The following is a 20,320-nucleotide window of genomic DNA, read 5'->3' on the forward strand; positions in this document are numbered from 1 at the left end:
CATATGATAGTGTATCGTGTGGCAAGTTCCTATCCTAGGTGGGTGAACAGACTCATCTGCACATGCAGGCAGCCATTTGCCAGGAAGCCACTTAGGAGGGGCTGGCAGAAATCCCTTCTGCCCCATAAGATGAGTGCTGTTCTCAAAATTAGAAGAAACCTGCGAGGTTTCTGTTAGGCAGAACATAAATCTGTCGCACGAATGGATGGGAGGAAGCCCTCTGTCCTCCTGAAGTCGAGTGAGTAAGTCTGAATCTTCCTGTTTGGATACCTGCAGGAGACTATAGAAGTGGTTCTCTTGAAAATTCCTTTGGGCATTGGGAAGGAAGGTAAGACGTGGAAGGGGGCTTGACAGCCTGAGTGAGTGAAGAGTTGGATACCTGCAGGAGACTAGAGAAGTGGTTCTCTTGAAAATTCGTGAATCCTTTGGGCATTGGGAAGGAAGGTAAGACGTGGAAGGGGGCTTGACAGCCTGAGTGAGTGAAGAGAGTGGAGTCAAGGAGGCCTTAGAGGTGAGGGTGTCCTTGGGTGGGAGCCAGGGCCCTAGGGACAGGGTGTGGAAGGGTAAGGGAGCAGGGGCCAGGGGGAAGCTGGTTAATTCTTTTCATCATAGCCATGGAAACTCCCTTCCCACTGGAGTTGTGCTGCTGGCATCCATCATGGCAGTAAGTGCCAGGTGAGTTAGTTTCCCAGTGGGAACATGGCTGCGCCCAAGGGAGCCATAGGCACTCACTAGTATGGTATTCCATCTTCTGGGAAGGGGCAGCACTAACTTCACTGGGCTTTCTTTAGTTGTTGCTTTGAGACAGTCTTGCTATGTATGAAGTCCAGGCTGGCCTTGAACTCACAGAAATCCTCCTACCTTTGCTTCCCAAGTGCTGGGATTGCAGGTGTGCATGACAGTGCCCAGCTTGGATGCTGTCTTATTGCTTAGTCGGACAGGTTGTTCTCAGATTTATTTCTTTAATGCATAATTAGTGCTTCCTATGTGTGCAGTGCCTTAGAATATTAACTTGTTATCCTCAGAGTAGTCAGGTGACACTGTCATAGCCCTACCTTTTCAGGGAGGGCACAGCAGTGCTGGGAGTATTTTGAGGGACAGGCTGTGGCAACCAGCCTCAGAGCAGAGCTGCCTCACCACAGGGCTCCCTCACATTAGCACACTTAGAGTTTGATGTCCATGTGTACTTTCCCAAGGAACTCAGTTTGACTTTTTTATTTTGTCCTGGACTGGGATTAGATTCCCACTGTGGCGTTTGCTTGTTTTTGTTGGATTTTTGTTGTTGTTGTTGTTTGTCTGTTTGTTTGTTTGCTTTGAGACAGGGTCTCACTATGTAGTTGAGACTGACCTGGAACTCACTGTGTAGCCCAGGCTGGTCTCGAACTCACAGTGATACTCCTGCCTCAGCCTCCTGAGTGCTGGGATTACAGACATGCACCACCACGTCTGGCTTTTTGTTGGATTTTTGGTGATAGTGAACATTGAACAAAGGGTCTCATATTGAGTTACATCCCGGGTCTTTTTATTTATTTTATTTTATTTTATTTATTTATTTTTTTTGGTACCGGGGATTGAACTCGGGTCCTTGTGCTTGCAAGGCCGGCCACCAAACTGCTGAGCTAAATCCCTGGCCCTTCGGGTCTTTTTATTTTTGAGACAGGGTCTCACTGAGTTGCTCAGACTGGCCTTGAATTTGTGATCTTTCCTGAGTAGCTGGAATTACAGATGGCTGACACTGTGCCAACTTCTGATAAATTGAGTTTTCAAGTTTGGGGATGGGGACGATAAGGTGCAGGCCCATGCTGGCCAGTGCTGGGTCTCTCTGTACACCCTTATCCCTTATGTGTACCTTGCTCCTGGCCATAGCCCTTCAGAGTACATCTTATGCTGATGCAGTCTTGGGGGCAGGGAGTGCCTCCTCCAGACCCACAGCTGGCAAGTGGCCAGACTGGGCCAGACTGGAATTGGAGCCTAGGCCCTTCCTCCTCTGTCTACATCTGGCCAGGCCCATCCACCCTAAACCTCCATCCACTTCAGCATATGCCTTTCCCTGATGACCCTGACCTCCACTGCCTGGAAGCGCTTATTTAAGGCGTGGTTAATCCAGTGCCCGCTATACTGATTCATGGTCCATGAACATGCATGGTGGGACCATTGCTTTGGGGCTTGTCTTTTCTTTTTTCTTTCTTTCTGTTTATTTTTTTGAGACAGGGTCTCATTGTGTAGTTCAGGCTAGCCTTGAACTCACTGTGTAGCCCAGGCTGGCCTCCAACTCACAGCCATGTTTCTGCCTTTCTCCTCCTAAGTGCTGGGGTTATAGGTGTGTGCCATCACACCTGGAGGCAGTACATTCCTTATGTTAAAAATAGCATGTTATCTTGTCTAGCCTGTTACCTGTATACTACCTGTTGCATACGGAGGTAGATGTCATTTCACTCTTGGGGTGTTTTTTAGTATGGTGGGGCTGACAGACAGGAGCTAATGATTCATATGGCGGGTCTACAGGAGGCTCCCAGGATTTCTGTGAAGCAGGTAGTAGGAGTGCTAGGTGGGCTCAAAGTGGGAAGCCCTAGCAGAGCTGGTAGACATTCAAACAGAATGAAAAACAAGAAAGGTCACTGTCCCTAAGGCCCTGGCATGGGAACAAATGGGATGGGTGCTAAAGTGGGCTCCTGGGCAGGCCTTGCTGAGATGAGACCGGGTAGGCATGGCCCTAGCCTAGCTGCTTCCCTCACTTATCGGCAGTAATGCGACTTGGGAAGTAGATGGAAATAGGAACTGAAGACAGAGGCCCATTGGAAGGGATTGCTGCAATTACAATTGGAGATAACGTGAGAGTTTGAAATTTAGGGAGTTGGAGGCCATCAGCAAGTGAAGGGGGTTTCCCGTGTATCCTGCATGGGGTCTTGGTGCATAAATAAGGATATCAGAAGCTTTTCGTGGTGTGTCATTTTCTGGCTGCTTAGGTAGTGCCTTTAAGACACACTACGTTCCAGGGGCTGGTCTGGACTGTAAGGGCATCTTTGGACCCCTTGATAAGGGGGAGTTCTAGTCCTATTATGATAGATAAGCCTCTAGAAGGCCCCAGTCTATGAATTTCTTGTGGCTTTTGCCATTGAGTTCCAATTTCATTGCACTGTGGCCTGCTAGCTTGCATGAAATAGTTTCAATTCCTTTGCATTTACTTAAGCATGTTCTGTGGGCTAGTACGTGATCTATTTTGAAGAACATCCCCTGTGCATTTGAGAAGAATATGTATTCTGATATTGTAGGGTGGAACACTCTGTAGACATCTGCTAAATCCATTTGTTCAAAAGTTTGGTTCAGTTCTAATATTTTATTGTTGTTTTTGTCTAGTTGATCTATTTGTGACAGTAGGGTATTGAGGTCCCCTATTACAACTGTATTAGTGCTTCTTTGACTTTTTTCATGTCTCTTAATATTTGTTTTATATAGCTGGGTGTAGTGGCACACACCTGTCATGCCAGCACTCAGGAGGCTGAGGCAGAAGGATTGCTGGGAGTTCAGGATCAGCCTGAGCTGCATAAGGAGTTCCAGGCCAGTCTGAACTACACATAGTGAGACCCTATCTCAAAAAAAAAAAAGTTTTATATAGTTGGGTGCCTTGATATTTGCGTATGCATATATATTTTTTTGAGGGGTGGTGGTGTCAGGGATTGAACTTGGGCCCTTGAGCTTGTTGCAAGGCAGGTGACGGAACCACTGAGCCAAATCCCTAGCCTCTATATATTTATGATTGTTATTTCTTCCTCTTGGATTGTTCCCTTACAAGCATGCAGGGAAAGAGCAAGCTTCTTTCTCTCTCTTAATCAGTCTTGACTTGAAATCCACTTTGTCTGCAAATAGAATAGCTACTCCTGCTTTTTTCTGGTTTCCTATCACATGAAATATTGTTTCCTTCCTTTAACTTTCAGTCTGTGAACTTCTTTTTGAATGAAATATTTTCTTGTATACAGCATATTATTGAATCTTGCTTCTTGATTCATTCTGCCAGTCTGTTTCTTTTGATTGGTGAATTGAGACCATTAACATTGATGGTTATAACTGATGTATATTGACTTATCCCGGTCATATTTTTTTCCTCTTATTAGCTCCCTTCTTTCCTCTTCTGTTTAATTTCTTGCCTTGCCTGGTGGATTAATTCTGTTGAAGTTCATGGAGTTGTAATCCTTGTTGTCTCTTTCTAGAATATCCTTCAGAACACTTTGGAGTGCTGGTTTGGTGGTTACGGATTTCTTTGGGTGTTCTGTGTCATGGAAGACTCTTATTTCTCCATTAATTTTGAAAGATAGTTTTGTGGGGTACATCAGTCCTGGGTTGGAGGTTGCTTTCCTTTAGGCCTTGAAATACTTCAAACTCTCCTTGACTCGAGGATTTGTGTTGAGAAGTCTGCAGTGATTCTGATGGGCTCTCCATTATATGATTTGTTTCTTTTCACTAACAGTTTATAATATTCTGTTCTTGTTTTGACTTTCTGAAATCTTGACTATTATATGCCTTGGGGAAGATTTTTTTGATCATGACTAATTGGAGTTCTATATACCTCAATTATTTGTATGTCAACTTCTTTTCCGTTTGGGAAGTTTTCTGCCATTACTTCTGTGAACGGGTTTTTTATGTTATTTGTGCTATCTCCTGCTTTTTCATCAACCCCAATCAATCTTATGTTATTCTTCTTTGCATCATCTAGCAGCTACTGGATTGATGATTTCTTGTGGTCCCTTGCTTTTTATTTTTTATATCGGGAATCAAACTCAGGCCCTCATGCCAGGCAGGTGCTGCCATACTGAGCTACATCCTTGGCCCTCCCTTGTTATTTTAAAGGAATCTTTCTTTTCATGATTATGAACTGCAATCCTAGGCTGGGGATTTAACTCAGTGGTGTCACTGCCTGCCTCACAAATGCAAGGTCCCAAATTCGATCCCCAGTACCAAAAAACAACCAAAAACTAAAAACAGTGAACTGCAATCCTGTATTCTATATATCATATTCTGTCTCACATTGGTTCATTTTGCTGTGTATACTTTCAGTGGAGTTTTAAATCTCCTGGATATCAGATAATGTCCTGGATATCCATTTGAATCTGTTTCATGGATTCCATTTCTTTCCTAAGCTGGTTGTTCATGGTTTCCATCATTTTTCTGAGCTCTTATTTTTTTGTTTGTTTGTTTGTTTGTTTGTTTTGTATATAGCTACACTTCCTATGATTCTTTTTTTTTTTTTCCTCCTGTGTTTTTAATCTGTATCTCTCTAGAGTTGCTAAATATATCCTTCATTCCGGTCACCATCACTGTGGTTATGACAAGAACAGAACAGAACAACAACAATAAAAAAATCTAGAAACAGTTCAGATAACCAAGAAAAACAAAACAAAGCAAGAACAGAAACCAGAAGAGAGGGAAAAAGAAAAAGAAAAGTCCAGTTCAAAGCATGTCTCTGCTGTTACTGGTAGACAATGTGGGCAGACAGAGTACAGATCTGAGTTGATTGATCCCAGCAAGCTAGCCATAGCTTTATGTGGGTAGTGGATAATCCCGGCTGTTTCCACCTTTAGTTCCACTTCCCCTGAAGTTCAGACTGGTTTCTGGTTATGAGGCTGAAACTGGATTTATTGAGCCTGCAATGATCCATGTGTCCTCTGCTAGCTTGAACTCAGCTCCCTGTTAGCTTAAACTCCTGATCTCCTGCTGACTTGAACTTGACACCCTCACTGAGACACTGGGAGCCACTAGTTGGAGTCAGCCCATAGCTGTTCTGAGTTCTGACCTCACTTGGCCACTCCAAGATGGCTACTGGCCAGTCACCCTCTCTTGAGTGATGACTGAACCTGAGTAATACCAGCCACTGCACTCCACTGCATCCACAGCTCCATTCCACTGGTGGATTTTTCCGTGGAGGCCTCTGGGGTCGCCAGTAGTTACCATGTGTCTGCAGGTTCAACCTGCCGTTTCCTGCCATGAGTCTGGGCTCTGGGAGAAAGCACTGCTTGCTACCTCCCTCCTTTTTGTTGATTCTCTTTGCTCTCCTTGTGGTCTTCAATTCTTGATTCAGATCTTTCCTGGGTCCCAGGGACCCACTTCCCTCCTCCTTCTCATGCTGCTATATTCCAGTGTCAGGACACAAAATCTCAGAGAGACTCTTTCTCTGCTGCTCACCTCTCCACCATCTTCCCAGAAATCCTCTAAGAAGGCTCCAGTCTAAACCTGATAACAGTTGAACCCTGATGGGGGTGGGGAGCAGCTGTAGTCACAACAACCAGGAGGAAGCTAGTCCATGGTCAACAGAAGAGCTTGTGGATCTCTGATCACACAGGGCTTTGTGCTCTGAGCTATTGTCTGTTCCTGTATTTATTTTGTCAAGAGGGCTGGCTGGTTACATCAGGCGGGAGCTCTAAGCCTCTGTTGGCTGGTGCTAATGCTGCTATGGCAGCCTCTAATTTTTTGGTGACTACCACATTAGTCCCTATTGTTCTGCAAGCATATGGTGGATACTAGACAGAGCTGTGGTAGAACAGCTATTTAGGGTCCAGACTTGTGAGCTGACATCAGTTTTCTCCCTGACAATTCCTGACCAGCAGGCTCTTTTCTTCCCTACACTGATCTTCATCCTTTATTGTAGTTTATCTTCAGTGGTGCCAAAGCCAAGCTACCTCTGAGTTATATTCCTAGTCTTTAAAAATTTTTTTTGAAACAGGGTTTTGCTAAGTTGCCTAGGCTGGGCTCAATCTTGTGATCCTATTGCCTTCGCCTCCCAGAGTGCTGGGATTATAGGATTATGCCACTGTGCCTGGCTCTGTCTTCTGTTTTATGAGCATGATCTTTAGACTAGAAACAGGAACGAAAAGAGTTTTAAAAATAGGTTTGCAGGACTGAAAAGAGTGTTTGGGGCATCTTGTTTTATTCATCAGCCATTAAACATGAAAAAGCTGCCTGGGCAGGCTCTCTGGAGGGGATGTAGAAGTGACAGGGTACGAGTACCCTGCAGAGCCATGATGTCTGGTTGGAGGAGCTCCTTCCTCCTCAGTTTTACTTGTCCCTTACAGCAGCCCTTCCACAGCTTTTGGCAGAACTGGCTGCCTGCTTTTTCCAGTTCACTTTCCTGCCATTGAGGGGTATGTTCTAGCTTGTCAGGACAGTCTTGTTTCTGGGTTACAGCCAGGTTAGTGATCCTCAAGCCCTGAGTCACTAACAGTTGGTGCCCCTACCATCTCTGTCATCTGTGATGTTATGCTGAGAGAACAGGGGAGAACTTGTCTTCCAGCACACTCCCTGGCATCTGGTGCACTGTGCCTATGGCTAAGCAAGTATCTTTCTTTGGCCATGGTCATCCTACCCCCTTGAAGCTGTCACAGTAAGCTGTGTCCTAGGTTTCATCTCTGGGCACATACCAGATATTTTGTTGTGGTGGTGACACACTGTACTGTCTGGGACCTTCCAGTCTGATAACAAGCAAAAATTGCTGGAGGGAGAACTGCTCTTAGGAACCTGTTTTGACCCTCAGTGATTGCTGCTATTCAGCAGAGTTCATTTGTGCAACCACTTCCTCCCTCAGATTCCTCTGTGTTTGCACCTGGTGTCCTGGCTGTATCACAATCTTGTGGTTTCCTTGCTCCCCACTTAGGCAGCCTCTATGCTATGCTACTTGGATGCAAATGCTTGTTTGTGTCTGCTGCTCTGCCTTGAGACCTACTGTTATTGCGTACCTCTGTGGCCCTCAGCTCCTGTCAGGTCCCTGTGTAGCTGGTTAGCCTCATAGTCCCCTTCTCGTGCTGCTGTCAGAAGGTAAGGTAAGGCAGCCATCTGAACACAGGTCTGCCCTGACACTTCTGTTGAAAATGCTGTGGCTTCTTAGTGCCTACCAGGTAACGTCTCCATCTCCGAGGTGGAGTGCCTGCCCCATGCCAGCTTTAGCATGTGTGCATAGGTCTTTGTTGGCCTCCCACCTGTGTCTATGCCTTTCTGTCTACAGGTCTGATCCTGTACCATGTGTAAGCTGGTTCTTAAATCACTGTTCCATGTCATTTCTCTTCCTCTTCTTGTGGCCCCAGGGACCTTTCCCCTTGTTCATCTGCTCCACCCCTGGATTCCATGCAAGCAAGAACCTGTTGCTGCCTCCTTGCCAAAATTTTGGCTTCAGGAAGCAGAAGGTAGGTAGGCACTCCAATTATGCTTATTGAATAAAGGATCTAGCAGTGTGATGGGTCTTTTTCCTTTTTCTTTCCTTTTTGCAGTACTAGGGATCGAATCCAGGGGCATTGTACCTTATCCCTTTTTAAAATTTTATTTTGTATTTTGAGACAGGGTCTTACCAAGTTGCTCACGTTGGACTCAAACTTTCTTTGCTGCCTCAGTCTCCTGAGTCGCTGGGGTTATAAGCATGCACCACTGTACCTGGCTGTTCCTTTTATTTTTTTTTAATTTTCAGATAGTTTCACTATGTAGTTCAGGCTGGCCTTGAACTCTCTATGTAGCCTATGCTGGCCTTGAACTTGCAGCCATGTACTTGGCCTTCCTGTGAGTTCTTTAGGGGTCATACCTGTGATCTTGCAGCCCTACATGCATTCTTCTGTACCCTGGGCTTGGTTGGTTTGTGTTTGGAGCAGTGAGAGTGCTTTCAGGCATCATTTGGGCTGGATTTGTTTATTCTGCTCAGAGCCCCAGTAGGCTTATTTGTTCAACAAGCCCAGTGCTGGGAGGATAAGCAGGAAAGATACCCATTGTACAGGGAGATGGCAGGCTGTTAAACAGACCAGCGCAGCTAGTCCTGATGTGTTCCTTCTTTTCTAGTAATTATACACCTGTTTTTTTTGTGTGTGGGTGGGGAGGTAGTGTATGCTGTCACTCCAGGAAAGCTCAGACTATCTTGTATGCATGGCTCTTTATCCCTTGGAGCAGAAGCATGATGTAAAAACCTTTAGTAGGATTTCTCTCTATTATACCCATGTTGGCAAATGTGTTTTTAAGATGCTTTTCACATTTGTGTGATCTGTCTCTTGTTATCCCCAGCTAGAAGTTGTTGAAGTTAGGGCTGGTCTCTTTGGTCCCATTACGAGAACATACATTATCTCACATAGGGACCCTTGCCCTAGGAGAGACTGAGAAATAAATTTTGTGCCCCTTTCCTTTTTATAGTGGAAGAATCTGGAACTGAGGTCCCATTGTGCTTAGTGGCCGAATTGGGTAGGGACCTAGGTCATTCAAAGGGCAGGAATTAGAGGCTGGCCGGCCACCCTAATGGCCTACTCATGCTTGGTTTTGTGCTGGATGTAATTAGTTTGTAGGGATGGAGTGACCTAACCGAACCCCTTTCATGCTAGGTGCTTCCTCTTTGCTTCGTGGTGACCACCTTTCCTATTCATTTATTCTCATGGCCTTCCTCTGTTATTACCTTGCTTTGGTGAGTGCCCCTCCCTTCAAGCCTCTCTAGGACCTCAGCTGGATGGCGTGCTAGGGACAGTATCTTGTCCACTCAGGGATAGTTGCTGTGCATGGCCTGCTGGCTAGGTGCCTTGAAGAGCAGACCCGTTGGGGTGTGTAAATGTCTCTTCTCCTTTTGTGTTTCAGTGAGGATGCCATGAGGAAAGCTGGAGTGGCCCACAGTAAATCTAGCAAGGATATGGAGAGCCATGTGTTCCTGAAGGCCAAGACCCGGGTAAGGCCCTGTTGGGTGGAGCCCTGGCAGAGAGGCTCAGGGAAGGGAGTATTTCAGATTCTGAGAACCTTCTGTGGGGATTCTGGGAATAGGGTGATGATTGCTCATTGATTGTGCACACAGTGGCTTTGACTGAAATGCTCTGTATCCTCCTGTGTGTCCATGGAATACCTAGGAAAAAAGCCTAGCCTTCAACCCTAGGTCTCACTGCTGACACTTCTATCTGTGGCCAGCCCCAAAGAGTCCTGCAGGGAACTCACTTAAATCTGCTCTGTGCAAGGAGGAGCACTGTTAAGAACTGACTCATTCCTTGACTTCAGCTTGAATGAGGGTCCTGGCTGAAACCTACAAGGCCTTGATGCGTGGGTACAGAACAGTTCTGGTCCCCTTTGTGAAGTGAACCAGGGAGTGGTTGCTGAGACTGAGGCTCGGAACATCGCAGAGTGGTGAGAAGGATGCTGCTGTGTGGGTTCTTGCCCTGGGCCTGGTTAAATGTAATGTGATCACCTCCCTTCATACATGAGTTCTCCCTGGGCAGTTATTTTAATAGAAATGAAGCAGGATGGCGGAAAAGAAATGTGGGAGAAATGGGGGAAAAGGTCCTTATTTGTTAGCACATTGATGTGTAGAGAAGAGCTCCAAGAGCAGATGTACTAAGATGAGGCAAGATGGGCTCTGCGTTGTAGATAGTGTGATTAAGCAGTTTGTTTTCCTTTAAGAGCATTGTTTTGTTGTTGTTTTTTTTTTTTTTTTTTTTTTTTTTTTTTTTTTTTTGAGATAGGGTCTCACTATGTAGTTGAGACTGCCCTGGAACTCACTGTGTAGCTCAGGCTGGTCTTGAGCAGTGATCCTTATGCCTCAGCCTCCCAAGTGCTGGGATTACAGGCATGCACCACCACACCCAGCTGCTTTTAAGAGCATTGTCAAGACTGAATTCATATGCTATACAATTTACCCATTTAAAGTGTACAGTTCAGTTGTATAGACTATTCAGAAGTTGTGTGGGTTATCACTGTGATGTAATTTTAGAAAATTTTCTGAAAGAAACTTGGTACTCATTAGAACTGTCAGCCTTTTCCTCCTAACCATCAGCAACCACTTATCTACTTTCTGTAGCCAGGGATTTGCCCATTCTGAACTTTCCATATAAATGTGTGTAGGACTGGGGGATGTAGCTCAGTGGTAGAGTGCTTGCCTGTGTGAGACCTGTGCCTAATCTCTAACACTTCAAAAAAATCAAAAAGTCATAAGTGTATGTTTTGTTTGTTTGGTTGCTTTTTGCAGCTGGCTTCTTTCACTTATTATAATGTTTCCAGAGTTCATCTGTGAACCATATTGTGGCATGTATCTGATGCCTTTTTATTGCCAAATAATATTCCATTTTGGGATAGATATATCACAGTTATATCCACTTATTAGTTAATGGACATTTGGGTTGTTACCAGGTTTTGGCTACCATAAATAATGCTGCTATAAATACTTATGCATAATATTTTTTGTGAACTTAGGTTTTTAATTCTTTAGGGTATCTACCTAGGAGTAGAGTTGCTACAGTATATGGCAACTCTACATTAACTTTTTTTTTCTTTTACAGTGCTAGGGATTGACCCCAGGCCCTTGCACTGTGCTGTTTTTTTTCCTAGACTGGATCTCCTTAAGTTGCCCAAGCTGATCTCAAGCTTGCTGTCCTTCTGCCTCACCCTTCCAGAATGCTGGGATTATAGGCAAGCGCCACCATCCCTAGCTAGATTTAACCTTGAAGATCTGCCAGACTGTTTTCCAAAGTAACTATATTTGAAATGTACCAGTAGGTTATGAGTGTTCGTTTTCTCCCCAGCACTTGTTATTATTATTTTTTTTAATAGCCATCATATATATGATTCTTCTTTTTTGGTACCGGAGATCAAACTCAGGACCTTGTGCTTGCCAGGCAGGCATGGTGCCACTGAGCTACATCCTCAGCCCAGCCATTATATATATAAAATAGTATCTCATTGCCCTTTTGATTTAAATTTGCCTGGTGACTGATGCAGTTGAGGATCTTTTCAGGTACTAATTATTAGCTATTTGTATATCTTCATTGGAGAAATGTGTTTCTAAGCACCCCTCCCCCACTGTGCTGGGGATTGAATCCCCAGCCCTTTTCTAAATTTTTTATTTTGAGACAGGGTCTTGCTGAGTCACTAGGTTTCCAGGATATGTTCAAACTTGAAGTTCTCCTGCCTCAGCCTACTAGAGAGCTGGGATTGAGTACTATCATGCCCAGCTCTTTGCCTATTTTTGGCGGGGGAGGTACCTGGGATCAAACTCAGGACCTTGTGGATGCAAAGCAGGCAGCGGAACCACTGAGCTAAATCAGCTAAATTCCTAAATTCCCAGCCCTCTTTGCCCATTTTTAAGTTGGGTTGTTGGTTGTTTTGTTTTGTTTGAGACAGGGTCTCACTATGTAGTTGAGACTGACCTGGAACTCACTATGTAGCCCAGGCTGGTCTCGAACTCACAGCGATCCTCCTTTCTCAGCCTCCCAAGTGCTGGGATTACAGGCATGCACCACCACGCCTGGCTCAGGGTTGTTGGGTTTTTAAAAAAATTATTATTACATTTTATTTTATCCCAGCCCCCACCCCCACCCCGTGTTGTTGGGTTTTAATGGTTCTTTGTGTATATTTGGCTATAAGTCTACTGTTAGATACATATTTTGGGGACAGGATATTTTTGTTGGTTTTGTTTGTATTTTCTTAAAATTAAAGAATTGGTATGAAGACATATTGAACTATTTCACTATTTATTTATTTAGTTTTTGTTTTGTTTTGTTTTTTGAGACAGGGCCTCACTATGTAGTTGCGACTGACCTGGAACTTACTATGTAGCCCAGGCTGGTTTTGAACTCACAGCATCCTCCTGCCTCAGCTTCTGGGATTACAGGCGTGGGTCACCACTCCCTGGCTCATGGTATCTTTACTGAGGTAGTTCAGACTTTATTGGAACAGTGTGGGCTTTCAAGAGGATAAAGTTGAAGCTGCCAGTCCTCAGAGATTCTAGAATATCATTTGGATACAGAAAGTCTTTTTTTTTTTTTTTTTTGGTACCGGGGATTGAACTCGGGTCCTTGCACTTGCAAGGCGGGCCACCGAACCACTGAGCTAAATCCCCGGCCCCTAGAAAGTCTTAAGACTGGTGCAGATTTAGCGGGTGAGCAGCTGTCTCTGTATCCAGGGTGGCCAGTGATTATTGTGTGGCCATCCTGGAGACTAGCTACTCAGGGACGCTCCCCGAAGCTGAGGAATAAAGCTTTCATTACAAAGAGGTACCTAAGAGCACAGCAGCCCTCCGTGTCACAGTTCACCCCGCCTTGGTTGGTCTCTGAATTACCACGTATTTAACTGCTCATGCTGTGCCCTAAGGAATTCAGTTCATTTCCTTTGATTAAGGTGACTCTAAATCCCTGATTTGTAAAGGGGGTCCTGACTGATTGGAAGAGAAGTATTTATGAGAGCTGTGTTGGGACATTTCTGTCTTTTTTGCACAGACAGACGTCATACTTGGACACTGTCATCTGATGTCTGCCTTTGTACTTACTGCTTAAACTCCGCATGGAGGCAGGTGCAAATTAAGTGCTGCTGAGGACCTTCCTGCCAGGTGGGCCCGTAAGAGAACTCTCAGCTCAGAACCAGGCATGTTGACACACACCTATAAAATCAGCTACTCGGAGCCTGAGGCAGTTCTCTATTGTATCCTTCAGCTTGTGGTGGCTGGTGGTACTTTTGTAGAGGGTCCAGTCTCCATCATAGGGTGAAATCTCTTTCCGCTCCATCTTTACATTACCTTGCCTTTTTATTTTTTGGAGAAAGGTCTCGCTGAGTAGTTTGGGCTGGGCTTGAACTCATTGTGTAGCCCTGGCTGGTCTCAAACTCATGGCAGTTCTCCTGCCTCAGCCTCTCAAGTATTGGGATTACAGGTGTGCCCCCACACTGGGAACTGAACTCAGGACCTTGCATTTGCTAAGCAGGTGGGGCACCACTGAGCTTACATCCCTAGCCCCTTTTTTTTTTCTTTGGTACTGAGAATTGAGCTCAGGACCTCATGCTTGCCAGGCAGGTGCTACAATGCTGAGCTACATCCCCAGCTCTTATTTTCCTCTGCTTCCCTCTCAAGGATACATGCAATGAAGCTAAGGTCCACCTGGATAATCCAGGATGTTCCCCTTCTCAAGGTCTTTACTTCAGCACATCATCAAAGATGCTTTTCCTAAATAAGGTAACATTTACGGAGTCCATGGAATCAGACCTGATGTGTTAGGGCCTGTTATTTAGACTACTACAAATGGAAAGTTGATTAGTTGTTGTCTAGGGCCAAGGATGCTGTGGGGGAAATGGAGTTCCCTTTGGGAGTGATGAAAATAGTCTAAAATTGATTGCAGTAATGTTGCACAGCTCTGAATATATTAAATAACTATTGAGTGCTATACTTTAAATGGGTAGATTTTATGCACAGTGAATTATGTCAATAAACCTGTTACATATTTTTTAAAGTAATCAGTTTCTGTGAACCCTCTGCATGGGCCCTGAAACTCCCAAGCTGATGTCTGACTCCTGCCTGCTTGCTCCTCAGTTGTGAACTGGTTTTGAGATTGAAAGTGCACAGAGAGTACTGTAGTCTTGTTAGCATTCAACATGGCCTTCTCTTGATATTTCTAGGTATCTTGCTGTTTCCACAAGGCCATTTTTGTGTGGTTGGGGGTTTGGAGAGTGGCAGCCTGAATGTCCCTGTGTAAAGCTCCCCATTATTATCTGATGCTTCCATTGTTTAATTATGGATTGCAAAATCTTAATTGTCCTTAATGCTGACTCTTCTCTCACATTTATAACATGGAATTTTTCTGTCAATAAGCTTTTTCTTACTGGGCATGGTGGTGCATAACTTAATCCTAGCTCTGTGGGAAGCTGAGACAGGAGGATCACAAGTTCAAGCCCAGCATGGGCAGCTTTGTTTGACACTGTCTCAAAATAAAAAGCTAAGTCTTAAGCTGGGCATAGTGGTGCACACTCATATTCCCAGCACAGTTGCAGCAAATTCAAAGCCAGCCTAGACTATATAGTGAGCCAGCCTGAACTACATGGGGAGACCCTGTCTCAAAAAACAAAAGACCTGAGGATGTAGCTCAGAGATAAATTGCTCCTGGGACCCCCCCCCCAAAGCAGCAAGTCCGGCATGGAGACTCGTGCCTATAATCTCAGCACTCTGGGAGCGTGAGGCAGGAGGGTATTGAAAGTGTGAGCCCATCCTGGGCAATTTAGCAAGACCTTGATCAAAAGAAAAAGGACTGAGGACGTAGCTCAGTGAGTTGGCTTTAGATCCAATCCTCAGTACTGCCAAACAGCAACAACAAAGGCAGCATTTTCTGCACAAGAATGTTCTTGTCAGTCTTCCCAGTGCAAGGACTGCCCCCAGAGGCCAGGGATGGGTCTCCTTTTAGCAACGTTTCCAACTCAGGGTTGTGTATCTGGCATTTTCAGTCTGTTTAATTGTATACAAGGTCCCATCCACATACCCCCTGGGAGTTCCTGAGGCCTTTCCTGTCTCTCTTGGGGTTCCTTACATGACCTCTTGTTCTGTTTTGTTTTGTTTACATGACCTCTTTTAGTCTTTTGTAGCTTGCTGGCATTGAGGCCCCCAGATAGCTTGTAAAGTAGCATGCAGAATATGCAGTTGTGGGCACTGCTTATTGCTTTTGGACCTTTTTTGTGAACAGATCTAAGAAATAATATGTGTTTGAAATTTTTTAAAAAGCCCCATAATTTCACATTGATGTTTCCAATTCATATTAACCTTGCAGGGGTTTCTTTCATTTTAAATGTATGTCTATTTTGTTACTATGAATATCTTGATTTCTAGTATCACTAGCATAACTGCTTGCTTTATTCCCAGGTATTTTCAGAATAAGAGCTTAATATTACCACTAATGACAAAATATGATCTAAAGGTTTAAGATTCCTTTGCAGCCCTGTTTGTCCCTAAAATGTATACCTTTCATTGAGAACATGCAGTTTTGGTTCTTAATTTCCTTTTTTCCCTCTAGGGCCATTCAAAATACTTTTTCCTATATGGTTCTGCTACCAACTCATTTGTTTTGGTTGATTTTGAATTTTTAGAAATTGTGCTGGGCGTGGTGGTGCACGTCTGTAATCCCAGCACTCGGGAGGCTAAGGCAGGAGGATCGCTGTGAATTCGAGACCAGCCTGGGCTGCATAGTGAGTTCCAGGTCAGTCTCGACTACATAGTGAGACCCTGTCTCAAAAAAACCAAAACCAAAAAAAAAAACAAAAAAGAAAAAAAAGAAATTGTACCTTTTTCTCTTGATCTGTTTTATCTTCTCAGTTGTGAAAGTTTTACATATTTTCAAAGTGAAGACAGGTAACAGTAGGTTTGGAAAAGGCCTGTTTCCAACCCACTTTGTGATACTTGTTTAATCTGATTTTGGTTTATCCTTCCAATGTGTTATGTGGACATTTAAGTAATTTTGATTCCCCGGGTCTTATACAAAAAGCAGTGGGCGGCACAGTGTGTGGCGGGTACGTTTTATAAGGAAATATGCCTGTTTCTCTTCTGTTTTCTCCTGCTTGGTGCTTACTCCATGACATATTGTTGGGCCTCTGTGTAAGACTTATACTGTACAAGTCAAGCAGTTGTTGAAAAATCATGAAATTTTTAAAAATATTCTTTTCTCATGCATGGATTGAGCATGTCAGTAGTATTTTCCTTAATGGGTTGTTGGGAGGATGAAAGGTATTGACACTTAAAAAGTCCTTACAGCTGTGCTTGGCACTGTGTAATTGCCCAAGCATTGGCTGCTCTTCTTACAGGATTTGTCATTTATGGTTTAGTAAGACTCAGTCTTCAGTACATCTTGGACATTTAAGTTTTTGATAGTGACCAGAGGAGAAGGAGCAAAGATAAAGACAGTTACATGTTCTTCAGCCCTTTTTCTGAGACTGTCCTTAGCAGAGTTGGGGTGCTTTGGAATAGAAAGAAGTACCATCACCTCCTCTGTCTGGACAGGGCCTGGGAATTCTCCCACCTGGAACTGTCAGGGTGCCAGCATCTCCAGACAGCGAGCCACTGAGTGAAAGGCAGTGCAGCCCAGAGGTCAGATTCTGGGATCTTCTATAGAAGATCAGCCCCTATATGATCCTGGACGACCTGCCTTGGGAGAATGTGAAGGCGCGCGTTCTACCGCCAGGAAAGCCCCCTGGCTACCAGTGTGACTGACTGCTTCTGGTGCCCCAGTCTCACACAATACAACCGTTCCTTCCTCCTGGTGTACAGAGCCGTACTGTACCTCACTGACCACTCCTGCTGTTGGCCAGGAGTGGCACTAGATACCAGCATGGTGATACCTGTCCGTGTAGTGCTAGGCACTGGCTGGTAGTAGGTCTTGCTAGGTCCTACGTTTGTGTGGAAGGGGTTTGAGAACTTGCTCCTTGATCTCTGTTTGTATATCCTATGTTTCATGGTAGTAGGGAAAACTTCACAGAAATTGTTTGGTATCACAGACCTACATGATAGTCCAGGGTGCTAATGAGAGACTAGGTGTGGATTTTTCTAGCTCCCATGTTCTCTTTCCCTCCAGCTTGACTGCCCTGTTTTCATTCCTGAGTTTCCTCTAGGCCCCCTCCACTACTTCCCATTCACCACACTGCTGTCCTTTGGGGACTAGCCCTTATCAGGCAACTGACTATGTAGGACCTGTTCACTCTCAGAACGGTGTCTTTCCAACTGGAAGTTGATGGGGCCATCGGAAGTTGGGAGTGTTGGCAGAATCTCTCAGACATCCTTTGTTCCAGCAGTTCCTTCCTGTCCCTCTCTCTGTCTCTGTCCCCTTTGGCAGAAGATCTCCCAGCTTCTCCTTTTTGGTCCGTTCCCCTTCATGTTACCTTGCTCTGATTCCCCTAAGTGAAAAATGGTGGAGTGTGGAAATGGTTGATAGGTATTAAAAGTGTAGACAGTGTCCTTTAATTTCACCCTCATCCAGTCCATGTTTGTTTTCTGTCCCAAATCCTTGCTGTCTTATCTTTCTGCTGTCTTTGGACTCCACCATGGTGACTTGGGAGACAGTTGTGCAAACAGGGCAGAATGAGGGCTGCCTTGCTGGAAGGATGGGCATTTCTGTGGAGGGGAAAGATGTTCTCTGATGGCCGGGGATTTAGCTCAGTGGTTCCAGTACCTGCTTTGCAGAGCTCAAGGACCCGAAGTAAGATTTAACTCAGACATTACTTCCTTGATCGCAGAACAGATTCACTGTAGTGATTTACCTATAACACCTGGGAACGATTGTATTTGGGTACAGAAAGGACAATTGTTGGAAGGCAGGCCCTACTAGGTCCTTCTAGAAACATGGCAGCTTGGGCAGGCAGTGGCCTTCACCTGCTGCCTTCCAGTGTTGCTTCCCTGCGTCCCTTGCTGGTGCAGGCAGCAGAGTAACATGGATTCCCTGCGGGAATGGCCAGGTGCATCCCGTGCAGATTTGTGTGTACATACCGCATCAGCAGAGGAAGGGCGGCAGGCTCGGCATGAAAAGCAGAAGCACATTTCTATCCATATGCAAAGGCACAGTGGTGAGCCTGTGTCTGTTTTAGATAGGCTTTGTGACCCCAGGCCATCTCCTAGGACCTCTGTGACAAGAGGGTTAGAAATGGCTCTGGCTCTCTCTGCTGAGTGCTCTTTCCATTAGAATGGAGCAGCTGTCTGTGTTTCTTTGTGCCTTCTATCAGTTGCAGAGCAGGGCACTGACAGTTCTTCTCTGAGAGATGGATTCCAGAGGAGGCTGAGCCGGACAGAGCAGCTGCAACCGTCTTGGTCAAGCCCAGGGCCCAGCAGGCTTGCAGGAAGAACCTCAGCTGGGAGGCCAGGGAGGGCAAGGGGGTGGGAGAGGGAGTCACACGCCTGTGCTTCTCCATTTGAGATTAAACTGTTTCCTGTTTTTACTTTTAGGACGAATACCTTTCCCTTGTGGCCAGGCTCATTATCCATTTTCGAGACATTCGTAAGTAAGATTTCATATTTCTGGGTAGTTATGATTGCTGTGAGAGGCAAGCTCTTCTGTTTAGTGGAGGCTGACTGTGTGGGATACGATGCCTGAGTTGGAGTCAATGTCCACTTGCCTGCTTCTGGAAAGTTCCTTACTGCATGGCATTGGGTTCCAGATTCCTCATCCCTTCCTCCCCCAAGCCTCAGCCTCAAAATGCAGATCCTGACATGATAGAAACGTTGGCCTCAAAGTGACCAAGTCTGGGCTGATTCTCACTTGTCCACTCGATCCTTTTTTACAGGACTTTTGTTTTTTAACCCCCCAGGGCAGTTCTTAAATAAGCAGTTTATTCTGGGACAGACACTTTCTAATTTGTTTTATGGACCCATGGAGTCCTGGCCTAATGTGTGTTTCTGTGAGGTTGTGTGTTTTTGGGGGCGGGGTGGTACTGGGATTGAACTTGGGACCTTGCACTTGCAAGGCAGGTGGAAGCTGTGTTTCTGAGGTTGACTTCCTAAATCTCTACCCCTTGCTCCTGTCTGTCCTGAGGCTCCGCTCACTTTTCCTTGTACCCGCTTTGATTCAGAATGTCCGCTGTGGTTCTGTCAGTCTGGCCAGGCAGTGGCCCCAGTTCTTCAGAAATGAGTTGTTAAAATAACTCGAGAAGCGAGAAGTCTTGGTTCCTTTGTGTGTTTCATGGAAACATGTGACCCCGACTCAGTGTTCCTCGATGGCTGTATCCCATGAAGGAAACTGGAGCAGAGGATCACTTTGGGGTCCAGCCAGTAACCCTCTTGCTTGCCCCATTTGTGTAACCAGTGGCTATTGGCTCCTCCCTACACAGGCTTGTCACCAGGCCCCCGTGGCTTGACAGTTGGAACAGGGGTTGTAGAGGCAGCTGCAGGTTCAGTGTCAATTGCTGAGGGCAAAGAGAGACATTGATAGCCTGAGGTTAGTATGGTTTGCTTCTTCCCACACTAACTTTTTACCAGAACAGCCAGCAAAGTGGACCTCATGGGATCTCATTTTCTTTGGGGTGTGGAAAGACCTGAAAAGTGGAAGAGGAGGAGGATCCAGGAATCTGGGAACCCAGCATCCAGATGTCATGGTACACACACATACCTCTATTGGGCTCATCAGCACAGTTGCCTGGTGACACACGTGATCCTGAGAGTCTCATGAATTCACAGAGAGGTGCTGTTAGAAGCCTCTGGGCCACTGACTATTGGACAGTTCTTCCCCATATGCTGGGGCCATGCTCACGTCCCAACCAGAGTGGACTGAAGTGGAGGTGTTATCAAGTTCTCAGCTCCAGAACCCAAGCTGAGATCCTGGACCTGGAATGAAAGAAAAGTAGAGTATGCCTGTAGTCCTAGACCCCCACCTCAGGTGCCTCAGCTTTAGAACAGTTCCCTGAGGCCCTAAGTGGACTCCTGTGTGTCTCTGTGTCCTGTGCCCACAGGGCACCTATGTGTTCAGCACTGCCAGGAGCAGACATCTCCCCTGGTTGCCCGAAGTACCAGTGACTCCTTGGGGCTGAGGCTCTGAAGTCTGTTGCCTTGTTTCTAGACAAGATCAGATCAGTTTTAGCAAATGATCTCTGGTCCAAAATGCCTTAC

At 45.4% G+C, this 20,320-nt stretch overlaps 1 protein-coding gene across 2 annotated transcripts in view; it reads left to right on the forward strand.

The window, feature by feature from the left end:
- Positions 1-20,320, forward strand: part of Med15 (mediator complex subunit 15) — a 65,441-nt gene that overhangs the window by 15,570 nt on the left and 29,551 nt on the right. For both annotated transcript variants that reach the window (XM_010620741.3, XM_010620740.3), the window contains exons 2-3: positions 9,586-9,673; positions 18,665-18,716. In XM_010620741.3, the coding sequence (XP_010619043.1) occupies positions 9,586-9,673; positions 18,665-18,716 (140 nt within the window). The remainder of the gene's footprint in view (positions 1-9,585; positions 9,674-18,664; positions 18,717-20,320) is intronic.

This window comes from Fukomys damarensis, unplaced genomic scaffold (assembly GCF_012274545.1).
Source record: "Fukomys damarensis isolate Sample0158 unplaced genomic scaffold, DMR_v1.0_HiC HiC_scaffold_34, whole genome shotgun sequence".
Classification (NCBI taxonomy): domain Eukaryota; kingdom Metazoa; phylum Chordata; class Mammalia; order Rodentia; family Bathyergidae; genus Fukomys; species Fukomys damarensis.